At 40.5% G+C, this 15000-nt stretch overlaps 2 protein-coding genes and 1 non-coding gene across 9 annotated transcripts in view; 1 reads left to right on the forward strand and 2 right to left on the reverse strand.

Moving 5' to 3' along the window:
- LOC138047462 (pyroglutamylated RF-amide peptide receptor-like) overlaps positions 1–757 on the forward strand; it is a 5212-nt gene extending 4455 nt beyond the window's left edge. The window contains exon 3 of the mRNA XM_068894327.1: positions 1–757. This exon is cut by the window's left edge and continues 80 nt beyond it. Coding sequence (XP_068750428.1) covers positions 1–717 — 717 coding nt within the window. The 3' untranslated portion in view covers positions 718–757.
- Positions 758–906: 149 nt separating this feature from the next.
- Positions 907–15000, reverse strand: part of LOC138047455 (microprocessor complex subunit DGCR8-like) — a 42078-nt gene continuing 27984 nt past the window's right edge. For all 7 annotated transcript variants that reach the window (XM_068894310.1, XM_068894312.1, XM_068894309.1 and 4 more), the window contains 4 exons: positions 6200–6256; positions 5850–5927; positions 1972–2085; positions 907–1407 (listed from right to left, as the gene is read on the reverse strand). In XM_068894310.1, coding sequence (XP_068750411.1) covers positions 1342–1407; positions 1972–2085; positions 5850–5927; positions 6200–6256 — 315 coding nt within the window. In that variant the 3' untranslated portion in view covers positions 907–1341. The remainder of the gene's footprint in view (positions 1408–1971; positions 2086–5849; positions 5928–6199; positions 6257–15000) is intronic.
- Trnas-aga (transfer RNA serine (anticodon AGA)) lies at positions 6354–6427 on the reverse strand. The gene has a single exon. It is a non-coding gene; the product is annotated as a tRNA-Ser (tRNA).

The raw sequence follows: 15000 nt of genomic DNA on the forward strand, positions 1-15000 counted from the left end.
CTCATCGCCATTGCTTTTGTGCGCTATTTCGCAGTGGTCCATCCGTTGCTAAGGACGTTCCGCTTGGACAATAAACAAGTGTTGTGGATAATGGCTGTATCGTGGGGCTTTGCTATTTTATTGACGGCACCAAGTTTGTCCGCTATGGTCTACGACCCAGCACAAGATTTCTGCGTCGAGGACTGGGCCGAATGGTATCCGGCGCGAGTTCATGTTGCGTTCGTTTTCGTTGCAAACTTCGTTATACCTACAATATCCATGACGATTTTGTATTCGAGAATAATTTACAAACTTTGGTGTAATCAAGATCATATTACAAACTCAGCTCAAAATGCCAGACTCAAGGCTCGAAGAGGCGCTACGGTCATGCTGATAAATGTAACTGTTGTCCACACCGTATGCTGGTCTCCCAACTACGTTCTGTACTTTTTGATTTTTCATGCTCAGGCTCCGGGTTTTCATTACGGTTCAATGGCCTATACAATCACTGTGTTGTTGGTCCTTCTTAACGCAGCCGCTGACCCTTTGATGTACACGTGGTACATGGACGATTTTAGGAGAGGCATGCGCGGTGTACTCTGCTGTTGCCATCGAAACAGAGTGGCTGTTTTGTTAGGCACACCTGCACCCAGAAAAATCACAACACCTGCTGAACTCGGCTTCTCTGTCCCCATAAAAAAGAACTGTAATGAAGGGATGGAAACCAGCCATTTTTGACAATCAATTAATAACCGTGGAACTAGAACATTCATTTAATCACAAAATATTATTCCCCGACAAATAGCGTTAGTGTTGTTTTTTGCTACTAGTTTGTAAATAGCGCATGCGAATATGTATATAGATACTTGCGCTTTACAAGTTGATTACATTGATAGAAGGCATGAAAAACGACGACGACTCCATACCTATCATATAGTTCCACATTTATTGCTCATTTCTTACTAAATATTTTTCGTTTAATTAAAATGTTCCAGTTGGAATGGTGATTTTACTGGCTTTGCCAGCGGCAGAGTAATTTTGAAATATGATAATTAATACATTGAGCGGCTTTCAATTGGATGCTGCCAACAGACGAAGACAATAAAATAAACTAATTAAATCAATCATTTAAATCAATCATGACAAATCCACGGAGCTGGCGCGAGTGGCGGGAAACGCGAGCACGCAAATAAAAATAATTAGGCTTTTAGCTTGGATTGGATTTTCTTTAAATGGCGAAAGATCTTAAAGTAGCAATGCAAACTCAAATAAATCCCGAACATCTTTCAACACAACTGAAAATCGCTCAATGTATCCCAATCAGTGCACTATAAAGTAAATTCTAAAAAGTTTGGTTATTCGTTAAATATCCACTGTAAATACGGGCTCAGGTGAATTCTGGCTGTCGTTTCCTGTTTTTTCCGTGGACTGAAACCAAAACAACGAAGCTCGTTTAATAATAGACCGTTTATTAAAACTCATTGCAGCAAAATAGCTGAATTACAGAGCAAAAATATATTCAAATCATAGAAAGGGACCACTAAATATAGAAGCCATAAAACAGTTTAGATAAGTATACTTTTAAAGATGCAACAAAATCTTGCGTTCTCTGCATTCTGCATATGTAGCGGCTTCCATATACTAATTTATTAACAGCTAAACCAGGTCTAAGGTTGTAACTATGTCGAATTGGAGCTTCCATGGGTAATAAAAACCCACTAGGATGACCTGGAATCCTTAACGACTGAACATAGGCTTAGCATACATGTGACCCCCAGAACCTCCAAAGTAGTCAGGCCTGACGCAACCAGGGCTTCTTGATAAGTTTACGTAGGAAAAATAATACGTAGTGCCCTACTTTGTACCCGTTCTAGACTGGTTGCTAGTACCTGACGGATGGTTTTCCCAAACGGGTATTGGTTTGCGTTAAGTAGAACGCATGAAATTTGTGTTACAGTCAATGATTGAGAAATGTCAAAATATCAAACCAACCTCCACGTGAAGTTTTCTCATTTCATCTTTGAGGCGTTCCAGCAAACTGTTGTCAATCTGCGCATTACCACTGTGCACGTCTTTTTTGATGTATTGACTTCCATCTATCTTGTACTAAAACAACAAAGGCAAAGCCACGTGTCATCATGAACAAACGACGACCTACATGGGCATTGAGGAAATTTTCAAACACGAAGAAAGGCGTCGAACCTTAGACGCATGCGAATTATTTGTCAATCAACCGTGGACGCATGTAGAGCTCTGTGATAATTTGAGAAATAAAATAGCCCCTAACGGCAATTTGTCCGTAATATGCTATAAGATATATGCTAGATGATATCTGCCGTTCTTGTTTTAAAGTCCCCAGTCACTTTTCTGACTCTGGAAATATATTTTAAGGGTTCCGTCTCAGTGATGTTGTTTGTATTAAATAGCTAGCTTGATGGTTTCAAGGGTGAGCTTTTTGGAGGCGTCGACCGTCAGCGCCATTTTGAATGACGTCATACGATAGATGCGCAATGACTATTGCGCACCCCAGGATTTACGTACGAATCGATATGTAAGTAAGGCATTATGCTCACCTTCGAATTAGGATCTTTACGAGGACGGAAATATATACGTACTCCCTCACATATTCCAAATATATCGTCCCCACGAACGCACTTCATAATTAATGATTTTTTTCCCTTTTTACTTCGGAGATATTAGGAAGAGAAATAAAGTTCTTAATTTGTCTTTGACTTGATGTTGATCGCCACATTGAATTATCAGACCTGCTTGAATGAATTCCAACAAAGCAATAATTACGATGTTTTTAGAGCGGTTTTAGGTGCAGTTGGCTAGCCGCTGCAACACCTACAGCCAACAATTCTTTGGGTAGCGTTGTTGAAAGCGCAGGTAAATGGAAAAATGTGATTAGGATCCACACCTTCAAGAAAGGAAGCACAGAGCAATTGTTTTTTTTACAAATATATGATATTGTCTGGAGAGCTTCTCGTTGATGGCGGCGATTCGTCAGCCTGCGAATACAGCCGCCTCCCATCGCTCTAGACCGCTACAGGCGTTTCGCGAGAGAAAGCTTCGCTCTTTCTCGCGAAACGCCTCCTGCGGCCGGGAGCGATGAGAACGGCTGTATTCGCAGGCTAGCGATTCGTCAAGATGTCACTGAACTGGTGGGAAATCGAATCCGAGTTACAGGAGGTTCATAATCTAGGATGGGGCAGTGTGGCCCACTGGTTATGGCCCACTTGTTATGGCCCAGTAGTTATGGCCCACTTGTTATGGCCCACTGGTTAGGGCCCACTGGTTAGGGCGCTTATCTTGAGATCCACTCGTTCGATTTCATCCTGGTTGTCCCTGGTTCAACTTCCCAGCTGCACTTGTAAATAGTCAACTGGTTTGCCTCCAGCCAGTCGGGATTCTTAACAGTTGTTGTTGTTGTTCTTGTTCTGTTCCGTCATTTCGTTGTGTTTCATTGGCCCTGAAAAGCCCCTATGGGCAGCGGTCAGTTAAGTATGTATTGTATTGTACAAAATCTCGAGAATGGGCCTTATTCACGCTGCGACCATACTGGCCATAGACAACAGATTTAGTACCCCGAGCCTCGAGCTGAAATGTTTGGGAACGAGTGAGGCAAAACAAAAGTTCTCAATCCCTCGGGACTCCACATGGCAGCATGGCATCCCCTCCACATGGCATCCCCTCGGGACTCCACATGGCAGCCGATTGAGCCCATTTGACTACGCCAAAGCAAGCTCTAATCCACGGAAATCTCCTCTTGTTTAATCTTTTGCGTGCGAGCAAGTTCTTTAAAAATACTGGTATCAGGCACTGCTATCTGTTCCAGCGATACTGCCAAACAGATTGGACCATAAACGTTTTGGATAAACTACTGAACTTCTTTCTAATTAATATTATTTGCGTCGTAAATTGTACACCAAATAATAAATGCGTAGAATCCGTTACATAAACACTCAAATCTTATTTCAAAAACCACTGTAAGTAATCATAATTTGTATATTGAAAATTATTAAAAACTAGATCATTGGATAATGCAATTCTAGAGCTTTGATTGGCTTAGCCATCATGGTATATTGTACACTTAATGTATGGTCCTCGAGTCCTGATGTTTCCCTCGACTTCGTCTCGGGAAACATCAGTTTCCCGAGGGACCAGACATTAAGTGCTTTGTTGTATATTTAGACTTTTCCGTCAACAATCGCAGCAAAATATCCGGAGCGGGCAACTGTGGAATTGAATCCCGATCGGGATACACTTGAATTTGATCTGGGGCACGTGACCAAGAACCAACCAATCACAGTGCTCGTTTTGGTGAGTGAAAGGCTAGGTATATAACAAGAGCTATTATAACATGCTGTAAAGCTTAGTTCCCACTGGCGACATAAGGATTATAAGCATAATCATAATCATAAACATAAACATAAGCTTCTTATGTTCTAGTAGGGACCGCCGCTCTAAAAACGTAAAGCCTTTCCTCGAAGCTGGCCGCCATCTTGAAAATGAACCGGTCCTAGACTTTAATTGGCCAAAACACAATGACCCCGTTGCGTCATTATGTTTCTCATTATGTCGTTATGATTTTCGCGTTCCCACTGCAAAGAAAAGCGACATAGTCAAAGCCATAATCATAATCATAAGAAAATGGTCGATCATTTTCTTATGATTATGATTATGTTGATCATAAGGGCGCCTATAATTATGTTTCTGGACGTTCCCACTAAGACATAAGCGACATAACAGCGTTATGTTCGTGCTTATGATTATGATTATGATCGTTATGTCGCTAGTGGGAACTAGGCTTAACTGTACGCATCAGTTTTGTTGCTTTTACAAAATAAAGTACGGAAGATTTATCCAAAATTTGCGAGCGTTTTTAATAAAAAAAAATAATTCCACACGCGCTTGTTGGATATATAGAGGATAGTGCATGCCCACTTGGAGTTTCGAAATTTCTCTTCGAGTGTTGAAAAATATTTCACGTAATATTTCAAAAACTCGTGCTTCGTGTTTTACCGAGGTTTCCAAACACGAGAAAACTGATGAAACAATTTTATTGTTTTCGAGGGTTTGGAAACCCCGGGAAAACACGAAACACGAGTTTTTGAAATGGCTCCTCAATCGGCGCCTAATTGCAAACAAAAGAAAACAAAAGAACAAAAGAAAGCAAATATCACATAAGCATATGATTTTTGCTTTCTTTTGTTTAATCAGCGCACAGTTTGTGATGATAATGTCCGTGTTTTTCACAACTGAAGCTTGTTTATTTCAAGTAGCCACAATTTGCATTCAGTGGCGTCCAGCTAGTTCCGAAACATGGACGGGTTAGCTGAGGATGAATTTCGCCGGTTTCGACCGCCCAAAAGTGTGCAAGAAGAAAATTCTTTGCTTGTACAGTCCAAGCCTAAAAGGGGCAAACAATAGAAGTAATGAAGTTTTGTTGAAGTTGTGTATTGCTTTTTCTAATTGATTTCCAAACACGCTGTTTTTTACCGCGGTATCAAGGTGTATCCATGTGACCTAAATGCGGGCACGCAATTGGTTTATCAGTTGATGAATTATTATTGAGTTTGAGAATCGTTTTTTCAACACTCGAAGAGAAATTTCGTATCTCCAAGCGGCCATGTAATATTCTATTCATTATATAAACACCAATGAAATACTAAATAATTTCACGAAAGGCATCGAAAGGCGCGATTTTCATATTCTGAAATGCATTGTGCATGCAATGCTTTCCACAAGGCCAACTTGGAAAATCACAATCACGTCACCACGACTTTGCATCCAAAAATCATATCGCACAAAGACATAACCTATGTGACTAAAGCTGCAAAGAAAACTTTACTTTCTGAAATCCTTACCTTTCTAATTGCACCTGTTGGCCGGTCACAATAGATACGAATCACTGCACCCCATTTTTGTAAATGAGGGTGAAGTTTCTAAAAATGAAGAAAGGGTATTAGTTTTGAAAAGATCTTTTTTACATCGTGGTTATGAACGTTACTTTAGTACAATCAAAAACTGCTCCGGAAGCATAATAAAAGTTAAAAAGTTTTATAAACTCGGAGCTAAAAGTTAAAACTAGTTACTTTAGTAGTAACGAAAGCAAAGTCGGAAAAATTCAGGCTTGAATGGAAAAGGAGGTCCCGAAAAAGAAACAACAGTCAAAAGACGACATGTAGAAGAACATGCAACAATTATTTAAAAATACCTTCAGTATTTGCTGTGAGGCTAGCTGTTTCCCAATCCGTTTATTTTTACAAGGACCCTGTGAAATATCAAAACTAAAACTGTAGTTTGTGAAAGATGAAACAACAACAATGATATTAAATGTAAGGAGAAATGTAGACTCGGAAAAATATCCGAGTCCCAGATGGGATTTGAACCCACGACCCTCCGTGATCTAGTCGGATGCTCTAACCACTGAGCTACTGGAGACTCCATGGTGAGCAAGGGTCAATTTGTGGGTCTCGATTGGAACCGCATCGCGCGGCTACACAGCCAAGTACTGACTAGCACATTTGAAACTCACTAACAGCATCGCGCTGTCACATTAAAGCATATCAAGATGCAGCCAACCAACCTCCAAAAAGGAGGTTGGTGTAGCCGCGCGATGCGGTTCCAGTCGAGACCCACAAATTCACCCTTGCTCACCATAGAGTCTCCAGTAAAACTGTAGTGAAAAGAAAAAAATTGATGGCCATGGTTACAATGACAATGCTGACGATGACGTCAAGTGGGCAAGTATTATAATAATAATAATAATAATAATAATAATAATAATAATAATAATAATATTGATTTATTAACAGATCCACTGGGTGGCTCTTTCCTGTTAAAAGATGGAGCGGTAACCAAAACCAAAGTAATAACTTTGGCCAATCAAAAAGGACGGAGACAATCCAGTAAACCAATCAAAACTCAAAGTAATTACACGTAGCCGACACAAAGCGCGGGAAAACGTGCACGCGCGAGCCACGATTGGTTTTGCTTTCACTTCTGATTGGTTGAAAAAGTAGCGCGAAAACTTTGAACCAATCACTGAGTGAAGTAGATGCAAAACCAAAGTAATTCGCTAATTCTACCTCATCCCAGTCTACGTCACAAGGAATCACGTGAGATTGCGCGAGCAAGCCAGGTCAGTGTGCGGTAAGCTTTCGGTTATGGCGGATGCCAAGATGATTGAGATGGACAAACTTTCCTTTAGCGCTGAAGAAGACGAAGCTGCAGTGCTAGCCGAAGACGAAAATGATCATGACACCACCGGTGCTCATGCTATCGCTCCCAATAAACTGTGGGAAGCTATTCAAGGACTGCAAAAGAAAGTTGATCTTTTGGCGGGAACGTCAACACGCATCACCGATGCTTCACTAAAGAGGAAAGTACCGCAAATGTCCAAGGCAGAGTCAAAAAGTGACTTAAACTCCCAACCGGGACCCTCAAAAAAGAAAGCTAGAGAAGCTTTGTCTGATTCAGATGACGCATCGGACGACTCTGACTGCGATGCAGTTCACGCCATCCTTGGAGAAGACGAACAAGATGGCGACTCGAGTGACAAGCTCCTGAAAGAGATAGAAGAGGAATACAACACGGCTGATAAAACAGGCCCAAACATAAATGAACATCTAGCGAATCTTATTAATAAGAGATTTGCTGGTAAGCTCAAGGAAGCAAAGCTTAAAGAAAAGCTAGAGCTGTATGTGCGACCCGGCAACTGCGAAAAATTGAAAGTGCCCCTCGTGAACCACGAACTATGGGGCAAACTCAAACCATCGGTCAAATCACAGGACTTGCGACTCGCAAATGTCCAACAAACCGTTGTGAAAGCCACCATTGCGCTTGCAGAGGCCACTGAGGAAATAAGTAAAGTCAAAGGAAAGATGGATGAAAAACCAAAAATTATTTCCTCTTTGACTGATTCGCTCGCTTTGCTGGGACACGCAACTTATGAGCTTTCATTGCGGCGACGGGATATTATGAGACCCTCAATAAACAAGGAGCTTCGTGCCCTTTGCAATCAGCAAATCCCAGTAACGGATTTCCTCTTTTGGAGATGATGTCCAAAGCAGTTTAAAAACAATAAAAGAGAGCAACAAAATTGCCAGCTCTGTCAGTCAAGGGCAATGATTATAAGCAAGGCTACTCTGGAACTGGACATCAAAGGCCCCGTAATAGCAAGCCTTTTTTAGGGCATCGCAAGAGCTACAACTCGTTCAAAAAGAAACCATGGGCCTTAAACCAGAAGAGGGAGGACACCAAGTGAGCCTAACTACAACATTACAAACAGTTATTCACAATGTAAGTAAATTTGAAACCCTATCACCAGTTATTATTACTGGCTTGAAGCAAAATGTTAAATGCTTTAAAGCAGGTAACCTTACCAGTTTCCTTTCTAAATGGAGAACTCTTACATCTGATAGAGAAATTCTAGATATGATAACCGGCACAACTATTGACTTTAGATACCTGCCAGTCCAACACGGGCCACCGGCCATTCGGGAGTTCTCAGATACTGAGTCTGAAATAATTTACACTGATATCGAAAAGCTTTTAAACAAAGGTGTGATTGTCAGAACTGTCCGGGAAACTGATGATTTTATTTCCCCCATTTTTCTGAGAGAAAAGAAAGATGGATCACACCGTATGATTTTAAACCTTAAAGCACTAAACAAGAGCATTGTTTATCACCATTTCAAAATGGATACTCTTGGTTCAGTAATTAGACTAATACGTCCAAATTGTTTCATGGCCACCATCGACCTCAAAGATGCGTACTATTCTGTGCCTGTGTCAGAGAAACATCAAAAATATCTCAAGTTTCACTGGAAAGGAAACTTCTACAAGTTCACTTGCTTCCCTAATGGGTTATGTTTCTGCCCTAGGAAATTCACAAAGCTCATAAAGCCAGTACACTCTTGTCTTAGGTTACAAGGCCACCTCTTGGCAGCTTATATTGATGACAATTACATTCAGGGTGATACTTATACCGAATGTCTAACTACTGTGCTTGAAACATTAACACTGTTTGTTGACCTGGGATTTTGTCCTCACCCTGAAAAATCATGTCTGATACCATCCCAAGAAGTTAATTTTCTGGGAGTTATGCTAAATTCCATCACAATGACTGTCACACTGACCATGGAGAAAAAACAAAAAATTAAGAATGCATGCACAGCACTGCAGGAGAGGTCAAAATACATTATACGAGAGGTTGCAATGCAAGTGTCATAGGACTACTGGTCTCAAGTTTCCCTGCTGTTATGTATGGGCCATTGTATTTCAGAAAACTAGAACAAGAGAAATCTCATGCTATCAAAGACAATAATGGCAACTATGAGGCCTTTATGTCACTCTCCACAGATGCCAAAACAGAACTACAATGGTGGATCGAAAATATTGAAAACTCATTCAACGTTATAAATCATGACCCCCATCACTAACAATTAGCACTGATGCATCAAAACTTGGATGGGGAGGTGTTTTCAAAGATCTGACTTGTGGGGGCCACTGGACACCCCAAGAAGCTGAAGAGCATATCAACTACCTAGAATTAATGGCTGCCTTCTTTTCACTCCAAGCTTTTGTGGCAAAACTAAATAATAAACATGTCAGACTGAAAATTGATAATACAACAGCAGTGGCAGCGATAAATAACATGGGCACTAATCACTCTGTACAATGCAACAAAGTGGCTTTAGATATCTGGTGCTGGTGCATGGCTAGAAACATCTGGATATCTGCAGAACACATACCAGGGAAAAGTAATGTAGCAGCTGATAGACAGTCAAGGGAAATAAACACCAATACTGAGTGGATGCTGAACCCCACTCTCTTAAATAAAGCCCTTGATAAGCTGCAAGCTCGCCCAGATGTTGACATGTTTGCGTCGAGACTCAATAAACAATTCCCAAGACATATTTCCTTCCGACCTGACCCTGGAGCATACTTAGTAGATGCTTTTTCAGCTCAGTGGAATGAACTAAATGGTTATTATTTTCCCCCCTTCAGTGTGATTCCAAAGGTTCTTCAAAAACTGGAACAGGACAAAGCCACGGGGATAGTGGTGATCCCCAGATGGCCAACTCAGGTGTGGTACTCAATGGCTATGAGAATGCTGATAAGCTGCCCAGTCCTTCTGCAGCACAATGCCAGACTACTTTTGTTACCCAGCCACCCAGAGAAAGTACATCCATTACACAAGAAACTGGACCTTCTCATCTGCCACTTATCCGGGAACAGTTGCATGCAAGCGGCCTTTCACAAGCAGCTTCAGATATCATCCTGTGTGCCTGGAGAAACGGGACAAAAAAGCAGTACCGAACGTATCTTTCGAAGTGGGGAAATTACTGCAGCTCAAAAGGGATCAGTCCAGTTTCAGCTACTGTAGCTCAAGCAGTAAACTTTCTTGCAGACCTAGTCAAGTCAGGTGTTGGCTATAGTGGAGTTAATACAGCAAGATCAGCTATTTCAACAATACTTGTCATTAGTGACTCTGCTACCTTTGGTACACACCCATTAGTAAAGCGATTTCTAAAGGGTGTTTTTGAACAGAAGCCCTCATTACCACGTTATGAAACCATCTGGGATGTCAGTCAAGTATTAACTCATCTTCGCTCCTACCCACCTGTTGAGGACATTTCACTTAAGAAACTTACATTTAAAGTTGTTATGTTACTAGCTCTGTTAACTGGTCAGCGAACACAAACCATTCACTGCCTAGATGTTAAACATAAGGACATGTCAGAAAAGAAATGTATTTTTTATCTGACCAGCCTCCAGAAGCACTCCCGACCAGGGAAACAGCAGAAGCCTATTGAACTGGAAGCTTTTGACCAGGAGCCTAATTTATGTGATATTCGTCATTTGAAAGCATATGTTGATAAGACTAGTGTTCATAGGGGTGACACTAACAGAAATCAGTTACTGTTGAGTTTTCAGAAACCATTTAAACCTGTTAGTAAGGACACAATTTCACGTTGGATCAAAAATGTCTTGAAAGCTGCTGGCATAGATACCACCAAATTTGGGGCCCACAGCACTAGGGCAGCATCCACCAGTGCTGCTGCCAGGGCAGGAATGCCGCTAGAAGTTATTCTGGAATCTGCAGGATGGTCTAACTGCGGAACCTTTGCTAAGTTTTACCAGAAACCAATCAATGCTCCATGTAACTTTGGCTCGGTTTTGTCAGAGGCAAATACAGTCTGCCAAACCTATCTTTTGTTGTCTTTAATTCATGATCACAGGGCTTTGAAATCTCACGTGATTCCTTGTGACGTAGACTAGGATAAGGTAGAATTTAAGATTAAACGAGACTTACCTGTAAATTGAAGTTTGATGTGAATTCTACTGATTCCTAGTCAGGAACAGAGGAGTCACGTGCCCACCCAACATATACATATATATATCTATATTTTATACAGGACAAATTTATCCTTTTTATTTGTCCCCACCCTTGTTTTTTCCTGTGCTCATTCATTGTTAAATACTGACCTGGCTTGCTCGCGCAATCTCACGTGACTCCTCTGTTCCTGACTAGGAATCAGTAGAATTCACATCAAACTTCAACTTACAGGTAAGTCTCGTTTAATTTTAAATTACTTTTGACACTCAACTGAAAACAGCTCTATTCTAAACCTGCGATCAGGCTCTATTTTAGTTTCGCGTGGTACGTAATGTGGAGTTCACGAAACGAAAAATAGAGCCTGACCAAATCTCTCCCGCCACTTTTTTTGATTGACTGACATGTCCTTCATCGGCCAATCAAATTTACTTCCATTACACCAATACACGCGTGGACGGCAGATTCACGCTATTTTGTGTTGACCAGAGTTAATTACCGTGGGAGGAATATTAAAAACGAATTCGAAAGTTACCGTTGGCTTTAATTTGAGAAAAACCAAGAGATTATAAAGGTAAGAGAAGTAATCCCTCATACTGGCCCTATTCCCATCGTAATCCCTCTTAAGTTATTTTTAGGTCTCCTGCGAGATCCGGTATTCCCACGAGGGTTAACTGATAGCCAATCACATGTCCCCATTTTTACCAATGTTGACAGCTGAGCGAATTGCCACGCAATGATTCGCGTCGTTCGCGATTTACCATCAAAAAAATGGCGGAGGATGTTGAGACAAAAGCGTATATACATTTTGTGGACGAAAGTGACTTGTTGACTACAGAGTTAAGCGATTACAACGACTTATGTTTTGAAACCTGTATCTTGGAAGGAACGAGTTATGTAACCGACAGGATTTTGTACAGAATGGCAAATGTAAGACTATAGTCGATAAGTACGATCTCTCTGACTTTAATAAACGCATTCTCGGTTTCCTTTGCGGGATTAAAATATGATGACTTAATTCTTATATGGTGATAAAGTAGACAGATAGAGCTCTACAACAGTACCAAACATGAAAGGAAAACTTGAATCAAGCGTCCGATAAAAATTTTTGAACCCGTGTTATCGGATTCAAGTAAATTTGCAAAGCACGTATGTTAAATATAGCTGTCTCCTTAAAAAAAAGATTTAACACGGTTTCGTATATGGCACAACCTTGATGTGGTATCATTGAAAACTAGACAATTAAGCGATTTCAGTTATTCTGTATCTTGAAAGGATCGAGTTTTATAAGCGACAGAATTTTGTAAACATTGGCAATTCGCAGACTACAGTCAACAAGTAATATATCGCTGACTTGGTTAACGCGTTCTTGATTTTCTTGGCGGGATTAAAATATGACGACTTAATTCTTAGATATTCATAAATTAGACAGATATCAGACATGAAAAGAAAACTTGAACAGACAGTGCGATAAAAATATTAATGTATGAACAAGTGGTATCGGATGGAAGTCAATTTGCAAAGCACGCATGTTAAATATACCTGCATCTTTCAAAATTATTAAACTCGGTTTCGTACATTGGACATTGTTGAAATTGGTGTCACTGTAAACAACACAGTTAAGCGATTTGAATGATATATCTTTGCATCTTTTATCTTGAAAGTAACGAGTTTTATAGGCGACAGAATTTTGTACACAATGAAATATCGCGGACTACCGTCACCAAGTAACATATTCCTGACTTGGTCAACGGGTTCTGAATTTTCTTAGCGGACTTAATATAAACTATGGTGACTTAATTCTATGATATTCATAAATTAGACAGCTAACGCTTTCAAACAGTACCACACATGACAGGAAGATTTCAATTGACCGCACCATAAAAATTTTTAAAACCGTAAGATCGGATTGAGGTCAATTTGCAACGCACGCGTGAAATATAGCTCCCTCTTACAAAACTAGACCCTCCGTGAGGGTACACTGGGTTGCCTGTGGTACGTGCAGCCCCGGAGGTGGGAGGGGGGGGGGGGGGACTCCCATTTGGAACACACGGGGATGCTAGTCGGAAATTTTAAATTTAACCCCTGAAGGAGACCATCTGGGCGTGGCTCAAGCTTTTTGTGACTCCTAAAGGAGACCAATCTGGGCGTGACTTAAGCAAATTTTGACCTTGGCGGCTTAAAATATTGGCGCTTTGCCCGAAACACCCTAAGCGAGACCAAAATCCAAAATTTACACCCCTAAGCGAGACGACGAGCATCCCCGTCTGTTTCATATGGGAGCATCCCCGTCTGTTTCATATGGGAGTACCCCCCCCCCCCCGGGCTTGCAAAAACTAACGAAAAGGTAATTAACAGGTCCTCACACGTTCGTACGACGAAACAGATCCTTTTCTGAGGTTAAAAACCTGGCTACTGGCCTAACTCTTCTTCCTACTTTCCCAACCGCGAGAAAACCGCGGTAAATCAGCCATCGCCAAAAAATGTTTTTTTTTCTCAAAAAATATTTAAGTTAGGGGGAAAAAATACATCATTTTAAAGCTAAGAAAATAAGCTTTCCAACAGCATATAACTTATTTACAGAAAACTGAAACATTTTATAAAAGCGAAAGTTGAACGAAAAAATTTAAGAAAAATAACAGTAAAATATGTTTTCTAGGCAAAATTTGGTCATTTTAGCGTTGATTACGAATTTTTGGATGCAAAACTAATATTTTCTGCAATTTATCTGCCTTCTTGGACATAAATTCGACCGAAAACTGATAAGGCACGAATATTTTTAGATTTTTAGGAATAATAGATAACGTGGTTCAATGCGTAATGTGATAATGCGATAAAAGTGTCAAATTTGCGACCCATTGCTAACGGCAACGGAAGCGATCGCATTACGAATAATTAACCTCTGTTGCCAAAAACCACTCAAATAACCGGTCAGTGTAAAACGCAGACTGCAGACTGCAGACCAGGGATAAAATGCAGACTCAGGGTAAAATGCAGACTGCAGACTGTGGGTTAGTAAAATAATAATGAAAAAAGAGTTATAAGAGTGTTAGTAGCCGTTTGTACTTTCACACTGAAACCCCAACACAGCTCCCATCGCTTTGGTTGCCCCACCGCATGTTTTATCGAACTCTGTAAGAATTGAAGCTGTTTGAATCCTTGTTGTTGTTTGAAAAAGGACAGTTTCGTTAAGTGAGTTGCTTTTAGGCAAAGAAGTCACCCCCCCGTAATTCATATGCCCAAGATACCGGGTTTTTGTAAGTTTCTTTTTCTGTCAAGTGTGATAAAGTTTGACAATGAAATGAGCGAAGTCAAAACAAAGATCACAATCGCCCAACTCTTGTTTATGCAAAGTCAAAATTTACTCTCCAAGACGTGTACGACGTGATTTATCACCAGGTAATTCCATCATTTTGGAAATAGCAGCTACTTTATTATTCATCTGCGTCACAATTTTTCACTGATTTTGGGGCTCATTTTGTTGAAACTCAAGCACGCTTCCAACAGGCCTGTGAACCCTTCCTGCTTACAGAGCAATACTAAAAAACTTCTCCCATATCACATTTGAACCTTAAGCTCGAAAATTCAATACACAACACGATATTATAATTCACAAAGGCAGAAAATACCACAGAATCCTTTTCCAGCGAAAATTTTATTGAAACAAACAACAT

The sequence above is a fragment of the Montipora capricornis genome, chromosome 4 (assembly GCF_036669925.1).
Source record: "Montipora capricornis isolate CH-2021 chromosome 4, ASM3666992v2, whole genome shotgun sequence".
Taxonomy (NCBI): domain Eukaryota; kingdom Metazoa; phylum Cnidaria; class Anthozoa; order Scleractinia; family Acroporidae; genus Montipora; species Montipora capricornis.